The sequence below is a fragment of the Silurus aristotelis genome, assembly GCF_946808225.1.
Source record: "Silurus aristotelis genome assembly, chromosome: 6".
Classification (NCBI taxonomy): domain Eukaryota; kingdom Metazoa; phylum Chordata; class Actinopteri; order Siluriformes; family Siluridae; genus Silurus; species Silurus aristotelis.
This window is the reverse complement of record NC_139579.1, coordinates 27,792,898-27,814,814: the sequence shown is the minus strand read 5'-3', so window position 1 is coordinate 27,814,814 and position 21,917 is coordinate 27,792,898. Positions and strand designations below refer to the sequence as shown.

Below are 21,917 nucleotides of genomic sequence, written 5' to 3'. Positions count from 1 at the left end.
GTTTTTTATTGTTCATGGACAGTCATAAAAAGCATTTTACTACAAGTCGTACTCTGTATGAATGTATATGTGACTAATGTAATTTTTATTTGAATTTCATTTATTATTTAGTGCTAAGGGATTGAGTCCAAAGTGCACAATTGTCTCAAACTGTATTGAAATAAGATATATTTAATAAAAACATGTTTCTGAAACATCTTTCCATAAATAGATATGACATAGTGTATCACACCCAAAGCCATCCTCTCCTCTATATAAAGTCCCAGACAGCACTCTGTTGCATCTTTATCTATAATTTATAAGATAATAGTTGGAAATTAGATCAAAGAATTTGTGGGATTTTTTTTGGTTCTTTTAATGAACCTAAGAACAAGTATTGTCTGAGCTCCTTAGTTACTTTAGTCTGTATCTGTAAATGAACTGACAAGTTCTAACTAAATCAGATATTATAGAAAGCACAACTCTGATCTTTGAGACTATATGTGCATATGTTCTATATGTCTGGTGGGCTTATTATGAATATTTGAAAATTAAAATAATAGTTAATTATTTCTTATTTGAAATCATCTTTAGCTAATACATCAAAATAATTTAATAGTTTATTATAATGATCCCATGGAGGTCAAAATACTTCAAAATAGAAAATGATTTTACACAACAGATTTTGAACAGATTTTAAGAAGGATTTAGAGCAAGTTCAAATCATTCTGGAGGAGCGATTATGGCTAGCATGTGACTCTAACAGACCAACAAAAAAGTTTTTTCTTGAAAATGTAATAATCTGAGCAGAGTCTAAAAGAACCACCTAGTGACAGAAAGGAACATTATACATTACATGACAATTTTCATCCAACAAGGAAACATGTTGTTTAAAGAACAGTTATGTTTTGAATGTAATGAAATTCAAATGACAAGGATTAAAAACATTTTATACAAATATATATATATATATATATATATATATATATATATATATATATATATATATATATATATATATATATATGAATGGTCTCATTATTTGCAGAATGAGAGTTTTGTTTTTTACCACTCTTGTGGCTATTGTGGCCAGTGCAGCCAGCATCTCCCTGGAAGACCTGGAGTTTAATGCCTGGAAATTTGGTGAAGTTTTTTTTTACGACTAATCAGAGTCAGGCATTTATGTAAATCCAAACTCTTCTAGATTGTCTGTCTTACATTTCAACAAATAATGCAATTAAAAGACCAACTACCTTTTGAAAAGACATGTCTAATTAATATTTCTCCTTCTAGGTAAGACCTATAAGTCTGTAGAAGAGGAATCTCAGCGTAAAATGACTTGGCTTGAAAATCGAAAACTGGTCCTGATACACAACATGCTGGCTGACCAGGGCATTGAGAGCTACAGACTCGGCATGAACAACTTTGCAGACATAGTGAGAAGATCATGATATGCAAATGTAGTATGCTTATATTATATATATGTCAAATGTATGCCTGAGGAACCAGCCCTATAGGTTTTAATCCAACCCATTACATTTATGGAGAATCTGTATCCGAAATGATATTTGTTCTCAGAAAATATTATTCCACTCTGGGACAAAATCAAGAAATCAACTCAGATACTGATACTTAGATATTTGGAAGTAATAATGATGTGTATTTCCTCATAAGCAAGCGAACAATTTGTCTCTAACTATGTATTTCTCCAAAATCACCTTCTTTCGGCCTGCTGCCATATTTCTCTTTGGCCTTTGTCTTCAAAATAACAAAGTGAATTCACAGCAACCTGAAAAACTGTAGAATAACTATATATACATATAGTTATTATAGTATATAATATATATTTATATATAGTTAGTTATATATATTTAAATATTAAATATTAAATATAAAAGAAAATTATAAAAACAGAAAGCATCATCTTTACTGCTGCTTATTGCATATAAGCTGCATGAGTAAGAACAAATTATCTCTTAAAAACTAATTTCACTGCTTCTTGATCTCCAACAGAGTAACCAGGAGTACAGAGAATCTGTGCTACAAGGCTGTCTGGCATCCTTCAACAGGACCCAGAAACACAGTGCAGCTACATTCCTTCGACAGGAAGGAGGAATCGATCTCCCACAAACTGTGGACTGGAGGAAAAAAGGCTATGTGACTGAGGTTAAGGACCAAATGGATTGTGGCTCTTGCTGGGCCTTCAGTGTGGTAAGGGCAAAGTTGTTTGTTACTGCAGATTGTTTTCTTAACTTCTGTCACCAAGCAATATTACACAGACAAGAATTGCAGGTCCTGGTGTAAAAAGACCCTTCTGTTACACTCCATTTACTGTTGTTTTTAAACTCTTCCTATATCATCTATATTCTCATAGACCGGGTCATTGGAGGGCCAGACATATAGGAAGACAGGTAAGCTGGTGTCACTGAGTGAGCAGCAGTTGGTTGACTGCTCCCATCAGTATGGGAACATGGGATGTAATGGATGCTGGATGGACCGGGCCTTTAAATACATTAAAGGCTATGGAATTGACACAGAGGAGTCCTACCCTTATGAGGCCAGAGTGAGTTAATCGTGGCACAATTAGTTACCCATGTGAGCAAAAAGGTAAGGACACCCCCAAATGTATTTGTACTAGTGTATCACATCAGGTGCAAATTATTAGAACACTATTACATAGCATTTTGAAGGAGTCTTACCTTATTTAAACCTCAGACATTTAGTTTGGTTTGCTTTTAATTGTTGAAGATTGTTGATGCTTATGAGTCTGGTAAAAGATATTTAAAAAAAAAAGATCTAGAAAGAATTTGTAATCAGCCATTCCACTGTCCGGAAAATCATTTACAAGTGGTGAACATTTAAACTACTGCCAACATGGCCAGGTCAGGCCATCTAAGCAAATTCACCCTGAGAGCAGCCAACAAGATGTTTAAGGAAGTCTCCAAAAACAGCACCTGTAGCAAGCTTTTGCTACAATTGATGTCAAATCGTATGAATCTACAATCAGAAAGAGACTGCACAACTTCAATTGTCATAGGAGGTGTGCAAGGAAAAAACCTTTGCTCTCTAAGTAAAACATGAGGGCAAGACTGAAGTTTGGCAAAGAACACAGAGACAAACGCCAAGACCTCTGGAATAATATGCTTTGGACAGATGAGTTTAGCATGTAATTGTTTGGACACCATAACAAAGCTTATGTTTGTCATAATCCAAATACAGCATTTTAGCAAAAAGGACGTTTCTAGGTTATGTATGTTACCCTGGTTCCCTGAGGGAACGAGAACGCTGCGGCAACAACGCTTTGGGAAAGCTTCTGTGCTCTGAATCACGTGTGTAATCAGTCCAACGGAAAAGTACAACGCCACTGGCTGGGTGACATCACAATCAGGAAGCTATAAAAGCACATGCCGTGGAGAAAGGGAACCAGGGTTACATATGTAACCTAGAGACATTACCTTTTAGGAACTCAAGCTGCTTCAACAACGCTGTGGGAACAAGTGTCCAATACCGCTAGACTGACCAATCCCTGCCTAGTGTGGATGGGCACAGCTAGGTTGAAGGACAGAGAGGCGGTCCTCGGAGGAAACATGTAATTAACGGGTTTTTACCCAGCGACTGCTCGGCAAGTGGAGCATTATAAACACCGATGGCGGACACGTTAACCCTTAGGGTGGAAGAAGACAACCCTTTGGCAAAATGTTCTTAAAGAAACTCAGCACTGGTCCAATTGGGCAGTTAACTGGGTCTAAATAGAGACTTACACACCCTGTAGTGTACACTTCGCGGCATTTGTGGAGGGAGCTCTGGATTGGAAAATGGTCTCTATGACAAGCAAAGTGCCTACTGCTTGAGAGAGAAGGTCCCTCCTGGGAAAAATTGGATCGACAAACCACGAAAAGACGGACTTCATCCTGGCGAACTCTCTCCAGAACTCCTGGGAGCAGCACTACAAAGGAAAAAGCATTCAGGTGGAACAGTCCGTACAGACCAGCACATGATGGCCACTTAGTTGTGAGAGGAAATCTTTTAGCGCCAGAAGCACAGCCAGCCCCTCCAGGCAGTTGATGTCTCACGAGAGATGGGGCCCTTTCCATAGACCTTAGGGGAAGTGGTCACTAATTTATTTTTTATTTTTTTTGGTTTTACCCCTTACCAATCGTCTACCTGAGTTCTCCGGCAAACACAGACACACACAGAGCACTTCCTAAACAATCAAAAGCTAGCGCTGTCTCCATGGCATGTGCTTTTATATTTTCCTGGTCGGGATGTCACCCCGCCGGTGACGTCACGTTTTTTCCGTTGGAAGGATTACTCATGTGATTTAGAGCAAGAAAACAAGAAAGCATTCTCAAAGCGTTGTTGACTCATCTCTAGTTCCTGTAAGAAAGCCTTATTTCTACTGTAAAACATGGAGGTGGTAGTGTTATGGTTTGGGGTGCTTTGCTGCCGCAGGACCTGGCCAGCTCACCATTAGAGAATCCACTATAAATTATACATTGTTTCAGAAGGTGTTTAAGAAACGTCTCTAGGTTATGTATGTAACCCTAGTTCCCCAAGTGAACGAGATGCTGCATCGTAACGCTTTGGGAACACGTGAGCTTTGAGAATGTGTGAGAGTGAGCTCTAAATCCGAATGGAGCGGGAAGACCAGAAGACTCATATGAGGAGAAAATAGCATCAATAATCTACCTGCTCAAGGTCTGCTTGTTCACAGAGAGGCCTCTCCTCAAAGGGCCATAGCAGACGATCAGTTGACCTGACTTCCTTCATGGACTCGTCCTGTGGACGTAAGTGTCTAGTGCTCAAACCAGACAGTGTCCCACCCAGGCCACAGAGAAAATGCGTCACCGGTGGGTCTTTGCTCAGTAATTGCCCCACAACAGGGGCATGCTACGCCAAAATCCATCCCAGCAAACTCTCTAGAACTGGTGGGGAAGGCATACAGGCGTAGCCTCGGCCATCCCTTAGCTATGGCGTTCATCCCTAGTGGGGCTTGAGTAAGGGAAAACCAGAGGGGACAGTGCAACGTCTCTTGAGAAGCAAACAGGTCCTTCTGAGCTTTGCTGAATCTCTCCCAAATCTGCTCCACCACATAAAGATGGAGCCGCCAGTGTTTTGACAGGGTGTCTGCTGCTTCTTTCAACCACCCCGGAATGTAAGCTGCTCTCAAGGAGAGGAGCTTCCCCTCAGTCTACAGCCTGTATAGGGGTGTGAGTGCAGAACGCTCAGATGTTTGATGTACATCACCAGCAAAGTGTTGTCCAAATGGATCAGCATGTGGTGATCTCTGAGGTCCGGGAGAAAATGCTTCAATGCTAGAATCACGGCTAGCATCTCTAGGCAATTGATGTGCCAAAGTAGACAGGGCCCTTCCCATAGACCTTGGCCACTCATGACCGCTAAGCATGACGCAATGAGCGGGAACTCCCAGCACGGGGCCCTGGGACAGGAACCCGGGATCTCTTCAAACATCAAAGGCATGTAGACATAATTGCGTGACCTTGATCGTACAGAGAGGGTTGCATGAGAACCCATGGGTCCTGAGCCACCAGTAAAGGGATCGTATGTGCAGAAGGCCAAGTGAAATCACATGCTGAAATCACATGCTGCCATAAGCCTAAGAAGTCTCTGGAACTGCTTGACAATAAGGGACTGCCCTTCTCTGACCCTCCTGACGGCTGTAAGGATGGACGCAATGCGGGCAGGAAAAAGCTGCGCACGCAAGTGTTGAATCCCATATGATGCCCAGATAAGTGGTTCTCTGTAATCGAGTGAGCACGCCAAGAAGTAACATCAACCAATTGTCGATATTTTACTTTGTGAAGGTCCAGGGTGAGAGGGCAAGGACAAATGGAAGAAAGCGATATTGGTAAGCTTTTGACCCGAAAGCAAACATCAGGAACTTCCTGTAAAAAGGGAGGATAGACACATGAACGTATGAATCCTTTAGATAATATTTGATAAAACATATGGCCCGACTTACAAATATATCTGGCCCACAAGATCATTTTATATATATATCTATTATTATTGTTATTAATGGCCCGCGATATGAATCGCTGATAACACACAAACTACAGATCCCATATTGCAGCGCTTCAGCTGCCTTGCCGAATGCTAGGTTACCTGGGAACATATCAGCGTTTGATTTGTTGTTATTTTGACGTTTACTTAAAAGCTAAATTTATATTTATTTATTCAGGGTTTTTTCGCAGCATGTTCATTTTTCTAACTGGTATAATTTTTTACAGGATATAGTTTTATGGAGAGCAAAATATTTTGTTATTTAAAGTTTAAATTGATTTATTCTGGAATAATAATCCTGTCCTTTTTTATTCATATTTATGTTAAAAAAAAAACATTTAGTTTTAGTGTTTTTATCCTGTTCAGCCCGTGACCTAATGTGTGCTTTGAGTTTTGGCACCCTGTGCAATTGAGTTTGACACCACTGCTTTAGATCTACAGTGATAAACAAGTCCTCGGATCTGATCTGAGACATGACCTGCTTGAGGGTGAGCACTCCCCTGGAGGGATGAAGGGACCACCTCGATGGCCTCCTTCCTTAGGAGAGTGCTTATTTCCTGTTCCATGACAAGAGCCTGCTCATCAAAACAGGGCAGACAAGACCTGAACTGAATAGTACATAAAATGTAAACCAACCTAACATGCTCTGCTCCCAAGCAAGCCACACCCGTAGCTCTTTGAAGCGTAGATAGAGAGGCGGAGCTGAATGCTCTCATCACAGGGGGAAGAAACTGCCGAAAGGCATGCTTCCGAAGACTGTGAGCGAGTGCTGGACTGGGCAGGTGAGGTTGGAGAAAGGGACAAGCCTGTCTCGAAATCCTCTCCGAGGTCTATTTGTGAGCCCCAGGAAGCGAGAGCAGGACCAGAACCAGACCAAGGACACAACTTGAAGAGTGCCCATTGGGAGCGGACCGATTGCATTGACATGCAAGCACAGTGCTCGCAGTCAGCGCCCTCGAGAACCGACCTAGCGTGCTCCACTCACAGTGGCTTGGATTTTTTATTTATTTATTTTTGACAAACAATAGACAAACAATTCAACATGAATACACGCAGAGCGCTTCATGAACAAACAGAAGCTGGCACCAGCTTCACTCCATGTGATTTTTATAGCTTCCTGGTTGTGTGACGCCAGGCGTCCAATTTGACTAATACCACATTATTTCAGAGCGTAGACAATGCAATCGTGTTCCCAAAGCATTGAGATGCAGCTCGATCCTGAAAGTGAACATTTTTCACAAAAAAATTAAGCTGAAGCAGAACTGGTCCTTGCAACATGACAATAACACGTAAATCCACCGAAGACTGGCTGAAAAATTTATGATTTGAAATGCATTGTGCATGCAAGAAACATCACTTAAACATCACACAGCTGAAAGAATTCTTTCATTGAGGAGTGGAGGAACTTTCTTTCAGGCAATGTCAGAAACTGTTAGATGACTATAAGAAACATCTCATTGAATTTATTTCAGCCAATAGGGTAAAGACTAGCCATTCGGGAATATTGTGTCCTAACTTTTTCCTCAGTTAAATGCTCTGCTGCATTGTTCTGCTGCAATCACATCACTTTCAGATACAAGTACAGATTAAAACATGATCATAAATTGACATGTTGACATTTCTTAACATTTCTTAATAAAGAAATATATATATATATATATATATATATATATATATATATATATATATATATATATATATATATATATATATGTGCTTATTGCAACTCTATTTAACTAGCTAGCTACAATTTCACAATATACAATAATATCCATTAAAAAAATCTATAGTGGTGTTAAGTGAGTATTTTTTTTTGTCTCTGCAGGATGGTACTGCAGGTTTAATCAAGCCACTGTTGGAGCTACCTGCACTGGCTTTGTGGACATAAAGAGTGGAGATGAGTATGCTCTACAGGAAGCCGTGGCGACCATTGGACCCATTTCTGTTGCCATAGATGCAAGCCATAGCTCCTTCCAATTCTATCAATCTGGTTACTTATAATGATAATGTGACAAAGTAATATTTAGTTGCTTACTTTTATTTACAATCATTTCTGGCGCTCTCACCGCCACAGCCCGGGTTCGATTCCTGGTCACCGAATCAAAGCCAGCCATTAAGGTTGCACAAGCCAGTGCACTCTTAGTGCCGGTCCCAAGGCCGGATAAATGGGGGGGTTGCGTTAGGAAGGGCATCCAGAATAAAAACGTGCCAAATCGAACATTCGGATCACGAATACGGATTATTCACTGTGGCAACCCCTAATGGGAGAAGCTAAATGAAAGTTTTTTTTAATTGCATCATTTTGAGACGTTTACCCTTACATTACTGATTAAAGGTATCTACATTGAGCCTAAGTGTAGCAGCATCATGGTCAATCATGCCGTTCTGATTGTCGGGTATGGCACAGAAGATGGAAAAGACTACCTGCTGGTCAAAAACAAGTAAAAAAAAACACCAAGAATACTAGCATGTTTTTTGGCTTTTGTGAATTCATCTTTGTACACCAATCAGGCATAACTTTATAGCTACTGATCAGGCATAACATTATAACCACTTGCCTAATATTGTGTTGGTTCCCTTTTTTTTTTTAATTTTTTTTTTTGCAAAACAGTCCTGACCTATCAAGCATTAACAGCAACTTTTTCAGCAAATTAAGCTACAGTAGCTCATCTGTTTTATCAGACCACACGGTCTATCCTTTGCCACCTATGACCCTGTTGCTGGTTCACCACTGTTTACCACTGCAGACCAACAACATCTCACAAGAGCTGCAGTTCTGGAGATGCTCTGACCCAGTTGTCTATCAATCACAATTTGTCCCTTTTTGAACTTGCTCTAATGCTTTAAACACATCAACCTTGTGAACAAAATTTTCACTTGCTGCCTAATTTATCCCACCCTCTAACATGTGCCATAATGAAGAGATGATCAGCGTTATTCACCTACCAGTTATAATGTTATAATCTCATAATGTTATGCCTGATCGGTGTATACTGTATTCTACTAATGTGTATTCTAAACTGTATTCCTTCCTTACTTTTTTTTAGCTGGGGTATCAAATGGGGTGACAATGGATATATCAAGATGTTACGGAACAAGCATAACCAGTGTGGTATTGCAAATTATGCCAGCTATCCTCTGGTTTAAAGTAGTGTACAAATGAAAGTCAATTATGTGACAGTATCTATAACGTTATAAAACTGACTTTAGCTGCAATTCTTTTTTACGTTAATCAATGGCAGGCAATTAGGGCCAGCAAGGACTTTTCTGCTGGTCTGAACCGGACTTACATATGTATAACATTCATTCATTCTCTCCCGCTTATCCGTAATTCGGGTCGCGGGGGCAGCAGTCTAAGCAGGCCCCTGCCTTTGACTGCTGCCCAATCCTCATAGCACCGTCCCTCACGGTCCCTCCTGCAGGTGGTGAGCCCACGGGAAGGCGGCCCCACGTCACGGACCTTGATATTTCCCTCGTAAGGGACCCCCGGAGCATAGAGGGTTAAGGGCCTTGCTCAAGGGCCCAAGAGTGGCAGCCTGGCGATACCGGGGCTTGAACCCCAGACCTTCCGATCGGCAACCCAGCGCCTTAACCGCTGGAGCCACCACACCCCCATATGTATAACATTTTTCTCAAATCTATTTTTTTCATTACATAGCTTTTCTCCAGCTTAACTGCTTCCTGGAGTGTATATTAATGTTAGAGTTTCTATTTAATCAGATTTCAGCCATCACTTCACATATTGCTAAGGTCAAAGGACTGTAGAATAAAGTACATGTTGCTTGAAGCTGTACCTTTAATCAATCAAATTTGAGTTGGTCACATCAATGACATCTAGCAGGTAAACAATATTGTCACTAGTCAGAGCTTGCAGCTGAATCAGTAGCAAACTGCTCAACATATTATTTATACATATAGTCTTTATAGCGTTGTTTAATTACTACACAATGGCAGACAGTGGGGAAAAAAAATTTTAGGTCACAAAAATCCTTACAAGGTTTTTTCAAGACAAACTTTTCAAGAAAATCTAGACATTGTGAGAAAAGGTCCACCAAAACAGTTGTTCAGTTTTTCATTAACCATTTATACTTGTGCAAAAACACACAATTTTCTTCATTCATTCAGGGCAGAGCAGTATCTTTGAAATAATTAAATGGCCAGGCCAAAGTCCGGAACCTATTTAAAAATCTTCGGAAAATATGTGGTGACAGTTATGAAGTTATGGCTCCTTATTATCGTTGGTGACAGCTAAGAAACCCACTACAGTCATCAAACTGTGTAGGAGACTGGGAGAAGAGTGGACAAAGATCTCACCAGAGCAGCAGCAGTGATGGCCTTTGGCCGCAGATGTGCTGAAGTCATTCAAAGCAGAAAATATTGTTTTGATCTCTTACCTCATGCTACAGTCATTGCTGTTCTATAATTTTGATCAATGTGTTTAACAGAAAATAAAGGTTTTTTGTTGTAGTGTCTTGGTTATTTTGAGGAAATACTTTTTTACTAGCACGGTATAGCCACAACTAAAATTCCTTACAATTTTAAACTATGAAGATTACAATAATAAAAAAAAATAAATCAAATGTTCATAAATGTTTCTCTTATTTTGAGCTCCACTGTATATATATAGATATACATTTGTATATATATTTGTATGTATATATAGATATACATAGAAATTGAATAATCGGATGTGCTCGAATGTGTGTGACAGTGATAACAATGATCAGTCCCTGAAGTGTTTTCTTGATTTGTCTTTTGGATTGACCTCAGTTTGTTTAAGTGGAAGATTTTTAGTCATCTCTTGCAATATCTTGCAAAAAATAACATTTGACTCTGTGTTGCACAATTCTGCAAGAAATATGCTAAAATGCAAAATATGGAGTCTGCTAGTAGTCGTATGACTTTTTGTGGACAAGCTGACTCAAACCACAGTTAAAACTTCAGAGATCATGGACAAGAATTTTGGGACAATATGCACAGTTTTTCAGTCACGATTGTAAAATATATTCTTGGAACCTACAACTTTTTGAGGGTTGATGAAGCTCAAAAACGCACTCTTCTGGGTCACCAGCATTGTCCTGCATCGTGGCATATTTATAGATGCCTGAAAAGTACTTGTGACCAGGATAACTCACCGGCTCCTTACATCCCTAAGATTATTCTTACCATTCTGTCTGCCCTAATTTCCTCTTCTTAACTCCTGTTTCTGATCCCTGTTCTGTCTCCCTGATTCCCCGGTTTGGACTTTAGACTCACTTTTGCTTTTTTGCTGAATCTCGCTAGGGGTCCCGCTCAGCCTTGATTGTCCACTAAGGGTGCTGCCTTGCCCCTGACACCTGCTGGGGGGGTTGCCCATCCTCAGAGCTCCACCTGAAACTCTTTCTGTGCATTAAAAAGAACACCCTTTAGCCTGCCTGCCATGCTACAGGCGTCGCTCTGCTCCTGAGCCACTTAGGACGTTGCTTCATTTGAGGATGTCGCTCCACTCCCGAGCCCTGCTAAGGGGCACCAGAGAGGGCACTGTTTCACTCCAGAGTCCCGCAGGGAGCGCCACCCAGCCTTTTGACTTTTCCCTTTCTTTCAAAATCAACAAATGAGTAAGAGCAGTTAACAGTGCTGGTCAAGGACACATTTCTGGAAGCCTGGTTTCCTAAACCTATTACTAATTCTATTAAATATACAACACAATAAAATTTATAATAGGATTAGGAAACCAGGCTTCCAGAAATGTGTCCTTGACCAGCACTGTTAACTGCTCTTACTCATTTGTGTATATATATATATATATATATATATATATATATATATATATATATATATATATATATATATATATATATATATATATATATATATATATATATACATTTATATATATATATATATATATATATATATATATATACACTTGCAATCAGAAATATTTAAACCCTATAGAGTTTTAGGGATTTGTAAATAAAAATCTTTTCAAAGTGCAGGAATTTGCTTTAGATGGCTTCTTAATGAGTTAAGTGATACATAAAATCAACACAGAGAATGTATATTGTAGTATTTGTGTGTAACAGTATATTTTGTTAAGATTGCCATGTCACAATTATTCAACCCCTATATAATGTTGTTGTTTTTGGTCATATGGACCAGCGGTATGTCTGTAGTGCACAAGGGCAGGCTTATGACCAGAAGAATACCATCCCCACAGTCAAGCATGGAGGTGGGTCAATAATGATGTGGGGCTGTTTTTCTGCGGCAGGAACTGGCAATCTTGATTGTGTACCTGGTATCATGGATTCCCAGAAATACCAGGTCATTATGAAGTAGAATGTGATGCCTTCTGTTGACAAATGAAACCTTGTTGATCATTGGATTTTCCAGCAAGACAATGATCCCAAGCACACCTCCAAATCAACCAAAGCTTGGTTGGGGAAAAGATGCTGGAGTGTCCTGGAGTGGCCTTCTCAGTCACCAGATTTAAATCCAATTGAAAATCTTTGGTGGGATTTGAAGAAGGCAGTTGCAGCACGGAAGCCGTCAAACATCACTGAGTTAGAGGCTTTTGCACGTGAAGAATGGGCAAAGATTCCACTCGAGAGGTGTAAGAAGCTTGTCAGCACTTATCGAAAACACTTGTTAGAAGTTATAAAAACTAAAGGACGCTCCACAACGTACTGAAGCTCGGGGTTGAATAATACTGCACATGCTCATGTGTTACAAGACTAACAATTTTCATTTGAAGTTCAAAGTTAAGTCAACTTTTGTTCTCAAAATAACTCAAATATGTATTAATAAATATTGTTTGTTATTTCACGAGGTTTTTTTTCATTTATTTTTATTACCTTTCATCAACATCACTGTATTGTCTATTGAGGTGAGGGGGTTGAATATTTCTGATTGCAAATTGGCCCCTCTGTCAAAATTTAGAACCCATTGTGGCCCGTGAGTCAAAAAGTTTGCCCATCCCTGGGCTAGGGAGTAGGGGATAAGGGCTCAGTGGCGGCATCTGGTGGCCAAAGCAAAAACAACCCAAAACTGTCCAGACCCTGACACAAAACTTCAGTTCTTGTGGGTAGTTCCCAGTCTGCAGTGGTCAGTATCCAAGGTGGTCCAAGGAAGAAACAGTGGTGAACCAGTGACAGGCTCATGGGCGGCCATGGCACATTAATGTAAGCAGGGAGAAAAGGTGGACCACTGGTCCAATTGAACAGACAAGCTCCTGTAGCTCAAATTGTATGTATATATATATATATATATATATATATATATATATATATATATATATATATATATATATATATATATATATATATATATATAAAAACTCACACACACACACACACACACACACACATACACAAACACACACACACACTTGTTGTGTCCTAAATATCAAAATATTAAAAAGATTTCATGTTTTATATGAAACATGCTTCAATTTTCTAATATGGTCGGCTCTGGACTAAGTTTCACCGTCTATATCATTGCGCTTTCCCTAATTTAACAATACATTACGAGAAACTAAGTAATGTATCAATTGCTACACCAGCATGTACAATCATTTCATGTTTAAATTACACAATTTCTCTAAAAAAAAAACTCTTTGTGGTCACGTGCAGCAGCTGATAAAAGCCACAGCAGGGTTATACAGACAGGAAGTGAGCTCTCTGCTTGTAGAAGAAGTCAAGAAAGTTTCAAGAAACACACAAAATGAGGTATGTACCATGTAAATCTGGATATAAGGATTAAGTAAACTGGCTCAATACAGTAAAGTCTGAGTTTTATCTAATGAGCTAAACACTTTGTGTAAAATTAAATGGTATTTATGAGGAAAAGGATGTGAGTATGAGTTTGGGGAAATGACACTGGCAGTTTTGAAGACAGTAAAATAAAGAAAACACACAATTACACTAAATGTTTTATTTGCAGAATGAAGGTTTTGATCATTATCACCAGTCTTGTGGTTCTGGTCAGTCCAGGCAGTGTCTATGAAGAAGACCTGGAGTTCGATGTCTGGAAATTGAAGTTTGGTGAGAACATTGGTATAGCAATTGGAAAAAAAATCTCCCTAAATATTGCTCTTTTGAATCTTTCTTTTCTTCTTTTCTTAGGTAAGATCTATAAGACCGTAGAGGAGGAATATAAGCGCAAGATGACTTGGATGGAAAATCGTAAGCTGGTCCTGGCACACAACATCCTGGCTGACCAGGGCATTAAGAGCTACAGACTTGGCATGACCTTCTTTGCAGACATGGTGAGCAATGAAAACATACAGTACGCTGTATACTATTAGCTGCATATAAGCATACAAGCTAGCTCCCTGGTGGTCTAGTGGTTAGGAGCGGCTCTCACCGCTGCGGCCCGGGTTCGATCCCCGGTCAGGGAACCAACCCCAGCCATTAGTGTTGCACAAGCCTTAGTGCCGGTCCCAAGCCCGGATAAATGGGGAGGGTTGCGTTAGGAAGGGCATCCAGCATAAAAACATGTGCCAAATCAAACATACGGTTGGTCCGCTATGGCGACCCCTAATGGGAGAAGCCGAAAGAAAGAAAGAAAGAAAGAAAGAAAGAAAGAAAGAAAGAAAGAAAGAAAGAAAGAAAGAAAGAAAGAAAGAAAGAAAGAAAGAAAGAAAGAAAGAAAGAAAGAAAAAAAAAAAAAAAGCATACAAGCTAGCATCTGTCCAATACAGGTTAAAATCTGACCAGGCAAAAAAGTGTGTTTGAAAATAAAATGGACCAAATGGACAATTGAGGAATTGAAAGGTTAGAAAAAAGACCTAACACATAAATAGAGTTTTCTGTTTTACAGTAGAAATGTATGTATACAATAATAAAATGTTAATAATTTCTACAGGATACAATATTTTTATTTAATAAAACACAAATATATTATCTAATGTTGATATTAAACAAAGAGTTACTTCAACGATGGATAATAATGTATGCTGCAGGCACTGTAAATTAAAGGAATAATTGATATGTTATTTGTCTACCTGTTATTTGTAATTACATCTTTACTGTATGTCTAACAGGATAATCAGGAGTACAGAACATCTGTGTTTAAGGGCTGCTTGGGATCCTTCAACAGGACCAAGAAGCACAGTACATTAACATTTGTCCGAGGTGGAGGTGTTTTGCCAAAAACTGTGGACTGGAGGAAAAAGGGTTACGTGACTAAGATTAAGGACCAGAAAGACTGCGGCTCATGCTGGGCCTTCAGTGCGGTAAGGATAGTGCTGAGACATGCAACATGGCCTTTTTATTCTTGCTTTTTACCTTAAAAGCCTCTAGATTTAACAAATGTTTATGTTTTTAGCTTGTGGTGTGTGTAGGCATGTTTATTTCTGTTTCACTCTGTTTTACATTTATTCATTGTTAGACAGGGGCACTGGAAGGTCAGACTCGAAGGAAGACGGGGAAGCTGGTGTCACTGAGTGAGCAGCAGTTGGTGGACTGCTCAGGGGATTATGGGAACTATGGTTGCATGGGAGGCTTGATGAACTCAGCTTTTGATTATGTTAAAGACAACAATGGGATTGACACAGAGAAGTCCTACCCATATGAGGCCATAGTGAGTAAAACATGAAAAGACTTTAACCAGATAAACAGATGTGCATGACTAGTTATGAAACATTTTGTAGGAAAGTGGTAAACAGTAGGTCAAAATTTTGCATTTTGTTTGAAGGTTGTAAATTCAAATCCCAGTATCACCTAATGATACTGTGGTGCCCTTACAGCTACAAGGCCTGTAGCTGCTCAATTTTAGAAATTAAATAATTGAAAGTTATTATAAAATATAACAGTTATTACAATACTAAATTAGAACATCTGCCAAATGCTATAAATGAAATTTTGTGAAATTGCATAAATCCCCTTTCTTGCTCATTGGAGAATGACAGCTGTTTTAGTAAATTGTAAATTTATTAATAATCCAGCTAGCATACAATTTCATAATATACAATAGTCTAGATCTCTGGTATGCCCTGTTCCTCTTTCCCTCTTTAGGATAACGACTGCAGGTTTAACCCGGACACTGTGGCAGCCACCTGCACTGGATATGTGGATATAAAAAGTGGAGATGAGAAAGCTTTACAGGAGGCCGTAGCCACTATCGGACCTATTTCTGTCGCCATCGATGCAGGCCACTCATCTTTCCAACTCTATAAATCTGGTGAGTCTCATATTTAACCAATATACTAATCCTGTTTTGACAATTGGTATTTGTTGATGCTGCCAGAACAATCTGAATCTTAATGCTGCTATTTAATTATAATTTTTTTTAAATATATATCATTAGTCCACTCATATACTGATTAAAATATAAAAGAATTGAGTATGTAATAATGGAATAATTAAACAATGTATGGCTGATTTAAAGGTATCTACAATGAGCCAAAGTGTAGCAGCACTTGGCTGGATCATGGTGTCCTGGCTGTTGGTTATGGCAAAAAAAAAACGAAAGACTACTGGCTTGTCAAGAATAGGTAAAAAAATCAAACAAAAAAAACCCATGAATTAATTTATAAATATTAATGTTTTATGTATTGCAACTTATAATAATTATAATAATAATAATAGTATTTTGTCTTTACATTTTTTTATTAAATAATCTAAAACAATGAAATAATTTAAAATAATTGTTTACATTGTTTAAATTTTTACTTAAAATTGTTTGTTAACTTTAAATGATATAATTGAGAAATACAGCCAGTGATCCATGTTAACCACTAAATTCCTTCCTAAAACGACAACTACTTCACAGCTGGGGTCTCAACTGGGGCGAAAATGGCTACATCATGATGTCGAGGAACAAGAACAACCAGTGTGGTATTGCAACAAATGCCAGCTATCCTTTGGTTTGAAAATCAATAAGACATATAGAACATTTACAGAACAATTATCATCAAAACCTCATAGTATAATATCTTCTACTTTTTGACACTAGCATTAACCTTTATGAACAATAAATTAATGGTGCTTATACAGTATAATTACACAAAATGATATTATGACATTACTGCGGCTACTGGAACTGTTAATCTCTAAGCTTAGTTTTCTTTGCTATGAAACCTTTGCCTTTTTTCTTTTTCTTGATGATCAAGGGTTATTAGATATTATGTACCATCAAACTATGAAATTTAACTGTCAGATAAAATCACTTAAATAAAAGTAATTTGACCCACATATCTTAGTGCACATGGTTATTTCAGCTTCATTATGCTCAACTCTAAACAATCTGTTCCTTTTCATTTATCTCATGCCATTTATTACCTTAATATCATTTGTCTCGAAGTGTAAAATGTTTAAGGTTGTAGTTGAATTCTAGGCCAAATAATAAACATTTGCACACAAATGTATGTCCTTTATTAATCACTTGCATTAAACACTTTAATAAAGTTAAAAACTGTGAACTATACAATTTGGCTACTTATTTAATAATTAGATTGTATATATATATACACACACACACACACACACACACACACACACACACACACACACACATAACATACTCATAACATACATGCATAACATCTTTACAGCTGACAAAGACACAGTTAAGAGCAGTGTTAGTACAAAGTAGGATAGAAATAATTTTAATGAGAGATAATGCTATGCATAATAGAGAAATTGCTGTTACTGATTAGTTTAGTAGTTTATTAGTTCATAGACATATTAATTACCTTATCCTCCTGGACTAAGCCCCTTATCTTGAATCCGCAATGTTTTGCTTGTGCCTGTCTTGGTGACTACAATTTACGAAAATTCAACCTTTATTATTGCATTGCCTACTGCGGACATTGTTCCAGTCACATTAATTCCTTTTCCAGAATGCATGATTTCATTCCCTGTTGCTTTTGCTCTTGTGAATGGACCCTTCTCATAATACATTTGATTGAACAGTGTCTCATTACATGAAATTTGCTCTTCATAAATACCAAAAGCAAAATAGTTTTCATACCGAATGTCGTAAGGTACAGAGAACATTATAGCAAGTTTACCGACAGAGTGCATGTTATCATTAAGGATCTTGTACATCAGGACTCCGGAGCAACCATATATTGAATATGAGCGTTTGGTAAAGGAGCAGACTTCAGTGGTCTTTTTTGCGACTGTAGGCTGAGGAGGATTGCAACAATAACCACTGCCGGTGTAGTTCCTAGAATAATAAGAATCAAATCATATATTCAAACAATTATAGTCAAAGATTTAAGGTCTAACATAATACATTTTTTAATAAAAAAAAAAAAGACGTAAAAAGAAGAAAGTAGTAACCAATATCTTAATATGTATTGTTGAATTAGGGGAAGTCCAATAAAAAAAAAAAAAAAAAAAAAAGGTAAAGATTAGTCCAGAACTAACAGTATTAAAAAATGTTTGCTTCATATTAAAATGTCAGCTCAGAGTATACAGTGTATATAGTAGTGTATATAGTGTATAGTGCAGCTGCAGTGTACTGTAACTATTTACAGAAGAAAGCATCATATACATAATATTTTTATTGTATTTATTTTCTATTTTTGATTCCATTTATGTAGACCAGGTTTCATTTATGAGAATTTGTTATTATTAAGATTTGAGGATGAACATACAAGTAACAGAAAGTTTATTTAAATTTATTTTGAAAAATGTATTTTGAAAGAATAAAAGCTTTAAAAAAAAAAATCTTTAATTAAGATAATCGAAAAATAAACAAACAGACAATTTTTTAAGTTACTGTACAGGTAAAAATGTGGTATAAATTAAAATTTGCACTTACTCTGGATTTGATAAGGTGTACATGTCCGTGAAATTTGTAATTTGAATGGACACGTTTAATATTGTGCTCATATTGCGGGATATTTGATCAATGTTGGTGCCACTCAGTGACACGCCAGCTGTAATACCTGGAGGTGTTATTTTAATAATAGTAGTGTCTGTTATCTGTTAAAAAGGAAAAACACAAATTATTCTCTACCTTGGAAAATACAGAACAGAAAATACTTACAGAAAATGAATGCTTTTATTCCATAATTAATATATGTCAAGAGATGACACCTCGGAGCATTGCATGTGTGGCATTTTCCAATCTCTTTTGTCACATGTTTAATGTGTGTTTGGTTGTTTATTAATTTAAATGTACATTTATAGGTTTTGGAAGATGCCCTTTTCCAGAGTGTCTTTGAATTATCTCATTCAAACAACTGGGCAGTTGAGGGTTAAGGGTCCTGCTTAAGGACCCAACTGTGGCAGCTCCGACAGATATTATTGATGCAATGAACAATGAACGCAGCTCATTATTGATACATACATTTGTAGTTACCTGTTGCACACTGAGTCAGTGCCTGTATTCAGTTCCTATTAATGTGCTTTGCTACTACAATAATCACACTTCCTGGACCCCAAGATTAACTGCTTCTGGCATCAGCAAATAATAGGCATTTTTATTACTGGTATGCATTATACTTTTTAGCTATACCTGCACAATGTTATGCTTAATAATTCTCTATAGCCTTAGTACCTTGGGAATTTTATCCAGTAAACAATATCTGTTTTCAGTTTCACAATGTAGTCTGTATCAATAGTCATTGTAATAAATTCTAGTATTCTATGGAACAAAGAGGTCTGTATTTAGCTTGTGGTAAATAGATGATACTTCATAGCATCCAGAATGATTGTAGAGTAGTGTTTTATATCACACAAAAATTGTAAGTCACTCATAGAATCAAATAAAGAAATATGTGAAGTTTCTTACCTAATATGCTACCAACTAATATATACCACCTTCTGGTATAACAGCAAACATACTGTAAGCAGCACTGTCATTAACGTGACAAAAATAAAGCCTTCAGTAGGCAATGTGCCCTGCGAGCCTATAAAGTCATTATAAAAGCCTAATTATTGTTTTATTGCTTATTATTTGTTTATTGGTTTTAACATATTTATTCCATTAACTTCAATATACCAGTAATCCACAATTATCACTTCAAGTGTAAAGATCACACAGTGATTTTATTTATCATATTTCATTATTCTTATTATTTATCATTCACTTACATTTCCTCAAAAACTTACCTCTGTCTTGCTTGTCCTATTCCGATAGCAGCAGAAGCATGACCATCCATAGGTTCCACACATACTAACAAAATGGTTCCAGAGATCTTCACAAACCTTTTGTATGTAATAGCCCTTGGTAGCATGGACTGACAGAAAACTCAGGAAAGCACCGATATTTAATGGAGATTTCAGGGAGTAAACAAGTATCCCTTTGGAATTTGATCAGGATAACTTTTGCTTTCACTTTTAAAGTGATCTTTGTCATTAGCCAGTGTAATAGATACTAGCACACTATGGAACAAAGAGGTCTGCGGTTAGCCTGGAGTGAATCGATGATACTATATAGCATCCAGAATAATTGTAATGTAGCGTATAATACCACACTTTTTTACACACAAAGCAGTGTATGTTACACATAGTAGCAAATTAAGAAATATTTACATAGAATCAGGTATAATATTGCTAACCACAATCATTCTGTACTGTACTTCCTCCAATGCTACCAACCTACCACCTTTTGATATGACAGCAAGTATATATATATATATACACGAATATATACAGTATGTATACCTCTCCCTTTTAGAATAGAATAGAATAGAATAGAATAGAATAGAATAGAATAGAATAGAATAGAATAGAATAACCTTTGTCACATATACATTACAGCACAATCAAATTTGTTCTTTGCATATCCAAGCTTGCCCAGTAGCTGGGGTCAGAGCCATGATATGCCACCCCTGGAGCATAGAGGGTTAAGGGCCTTGCTCAAGGACCCAAGAGTGTCAGCTTGGCGATACCGGTTTCTTGTTTTTGTGAAGTAACGTGTTCAGTAACGTGTTTCTATTTTAAAGGTGATAGTGTGTAAATGTAGATAAATAAAAGAACTTTCTTGCAAACAGAGCTAATCTTAAAACATTTTGATATGAGCTCATAATCATTATTACGGTGGCCGAGAAGTGCAAAACACATTAACAAATCCGAAAACAAATTAACAAATCCGAAAACAAATTAACAAATCCGAAAACAAATTAACAAATTCAAAAACAAAACAACAAATGGAAACTTACAGATCATTGGACAAGACACCTGTCAGTCAAGATATACAGGTGAGTGACAGGTGTCTCGTCCAATGAACTGTAAGTTTCTATTCACAAACTATACCTACCTTTTCCGGTTTGTCTGAATCGTTGCACGAAACAAATTAACAAATCCAAAAAACACAACGACAAGCCAGACAAACCGGAAAAGGTAGGTATAGTTTGTGAATGGAAACTTACCGATGATTGGATGAGACACCTGTCATCCAAAATATAAAGGAACTACAAAATCTTATAACTTTGTTTCTTGTACATGTGTAAAATTGTCCGTTTACGGTAAACTTTTTTATATTATTTGGATTAGTGCACCTTTAAATATTAAAAATAACAGAAATAAACATTGGCAAGCAAGGAGACACTGGAATTAATTCAACGACACTTTGAGGAAGGAAATTCAGATGTTGGAGATGCTGCAGTATATCATGACATAAAGATCTGAAAAATTGTACGATTTGGCACCTGTTTTACGCTGGATGACCTTCCTAACGCAACCCTACCCATTTATCCGGGCTTGGGACCGGCACTGTTTGTGCAACCCTAATGGCTGGGTTGGGTCCTGACCGGGAATTGAACCCGGGCCACGGTGGTGAGAGCACCAAAGCCTAACCACTAGACCACCAAGGAACCCAAACTGTGATAAACAATAACAGAGACGACTTTCTTGTTAATAATATACTTCTGATGGGAAAATTTTATATACAAAATCTAAATACTTGAAACCAACGTTTTTTTTTTTTGCATTTTATAATGAGTTTATTTCTTTTACAAAAGCCCTAAAAGTGATTAG

General features: G+C 37.6%; 2 protein-coding genes and 1 pseudogene across 3 annotated transcripts; 2 read left to right on the top strand and 1 right to left on the bottom strand.

Moving 5' to 3' along the window:
* Window positions 1-1,028: 1,028 nt before the first annotated feature.
* LOC310727754 (procathepsin L-like) lies at window positions 1,029-9,150 on the top strand (annotated as a pseudogene). The gene is made up of 7 exons: window positions 1,029-1,122; window positions 1,273-1,415; window positions 1,993-2,190; window positions 2,354-2,542; window positions 7,829-7,993; window positions 8,339-8,444; window positions 9,051-9,150. The product of its transcript is annotated as a procathepsin L-like (transcript).
* Window positions 9,151-13,612: 4,462 nt separating this feature from the next.
* LOC310727890 (procathepsin L-like) lies at window positions 13,613-17,412 on the top strand. The gene is made up of 8 exons (XM_083544853.1): window positions 13,613-13,709; window positions 13,924-14,024; window positions 14,106-14,248; window positions 15,026-15,217; window positions 15,373-15,564; window positions 15,999-16,164; window positions 16,372-16,477; window positions 16,756-17,412. Exons 1-8 carry the CDS (start codon window positions 13,705-13,707, stop codon window positions 16,853-16,855), a joined length of 1,005 nt encoding a protein of 334 aa, XP_083400979.1. The 5' UTR covers window positions 13,613-13,704; the 3' UTR covers window positions 16,856-17,412.
* A 119-nt stretch (window positions 17,413-17,531) lies between these two features.
* Window positions 17,532-20,354, bottom strand: LOC310728195 (uncharacterized protein). Its single transcript, XM_083545391.1, has 3 exons — window positions 20,049-20,354; window positions 18,754-18,917; window positions 17,532-18,153 (listed from the first exon to the last, which is right to left on the bottom strand). The coding sequence occupies exons 1-3, from the start codon at window positions 20,109-20,111 to the stop codon at window positions 17,751-17,753; spliced, it is 630 nt and encodes a 209-aa protein (XP_083401517.1). The 5' UTR covers window positions 20,112-20,354; the 3' UTR covers window positions 17,532-17,750.
* Between the last annotated feature and the right edge of the window lie 1,563 nt (window positions 20,355-21,917).

Excerpts from the sequence above, each read along its gene's own strand:
- LOC310727890 (XM_083544853.1), top strand. Across the intron at positions 14,249-15,025 it reads TGACCTTCTTTGCAGACATG|GATAATCAGGAGTACAGAAC; the intron begins GTGAGCAATGAA and ends TATGTCTAACAG. Across the intron at positions 16,165-16,371 it reads TTTCCAACTCTATAAATCTG|GTATCTACAATGAGCCAAAG; the intron begins GTGAGTCTCATA and ends GCTGATTTAAAG.
- LOC310728195 (XM_083545391.1), bottom strand. The coding sequence starts at position 20,111 with ATGTGTGGAACCTATGGATGGTCATGCTTCTGCTGCTATCGGAATAGG. Across the intron at positions 18,918-20,048 it reads ATAGGACAAGCAAGACAGAG|ATAACAGACACTACTATTAT; the intron begins GTAAGTTTTTGA and ends CCTTTTTAACAG. Across the intron at positions 18,154-18,753 it reads TACACCTTATCAAATCCAGA|GAACTACACCGGCAGTGGTT; the intron begins GTAAGTGCAAAT and ends TTATTATTCTAG.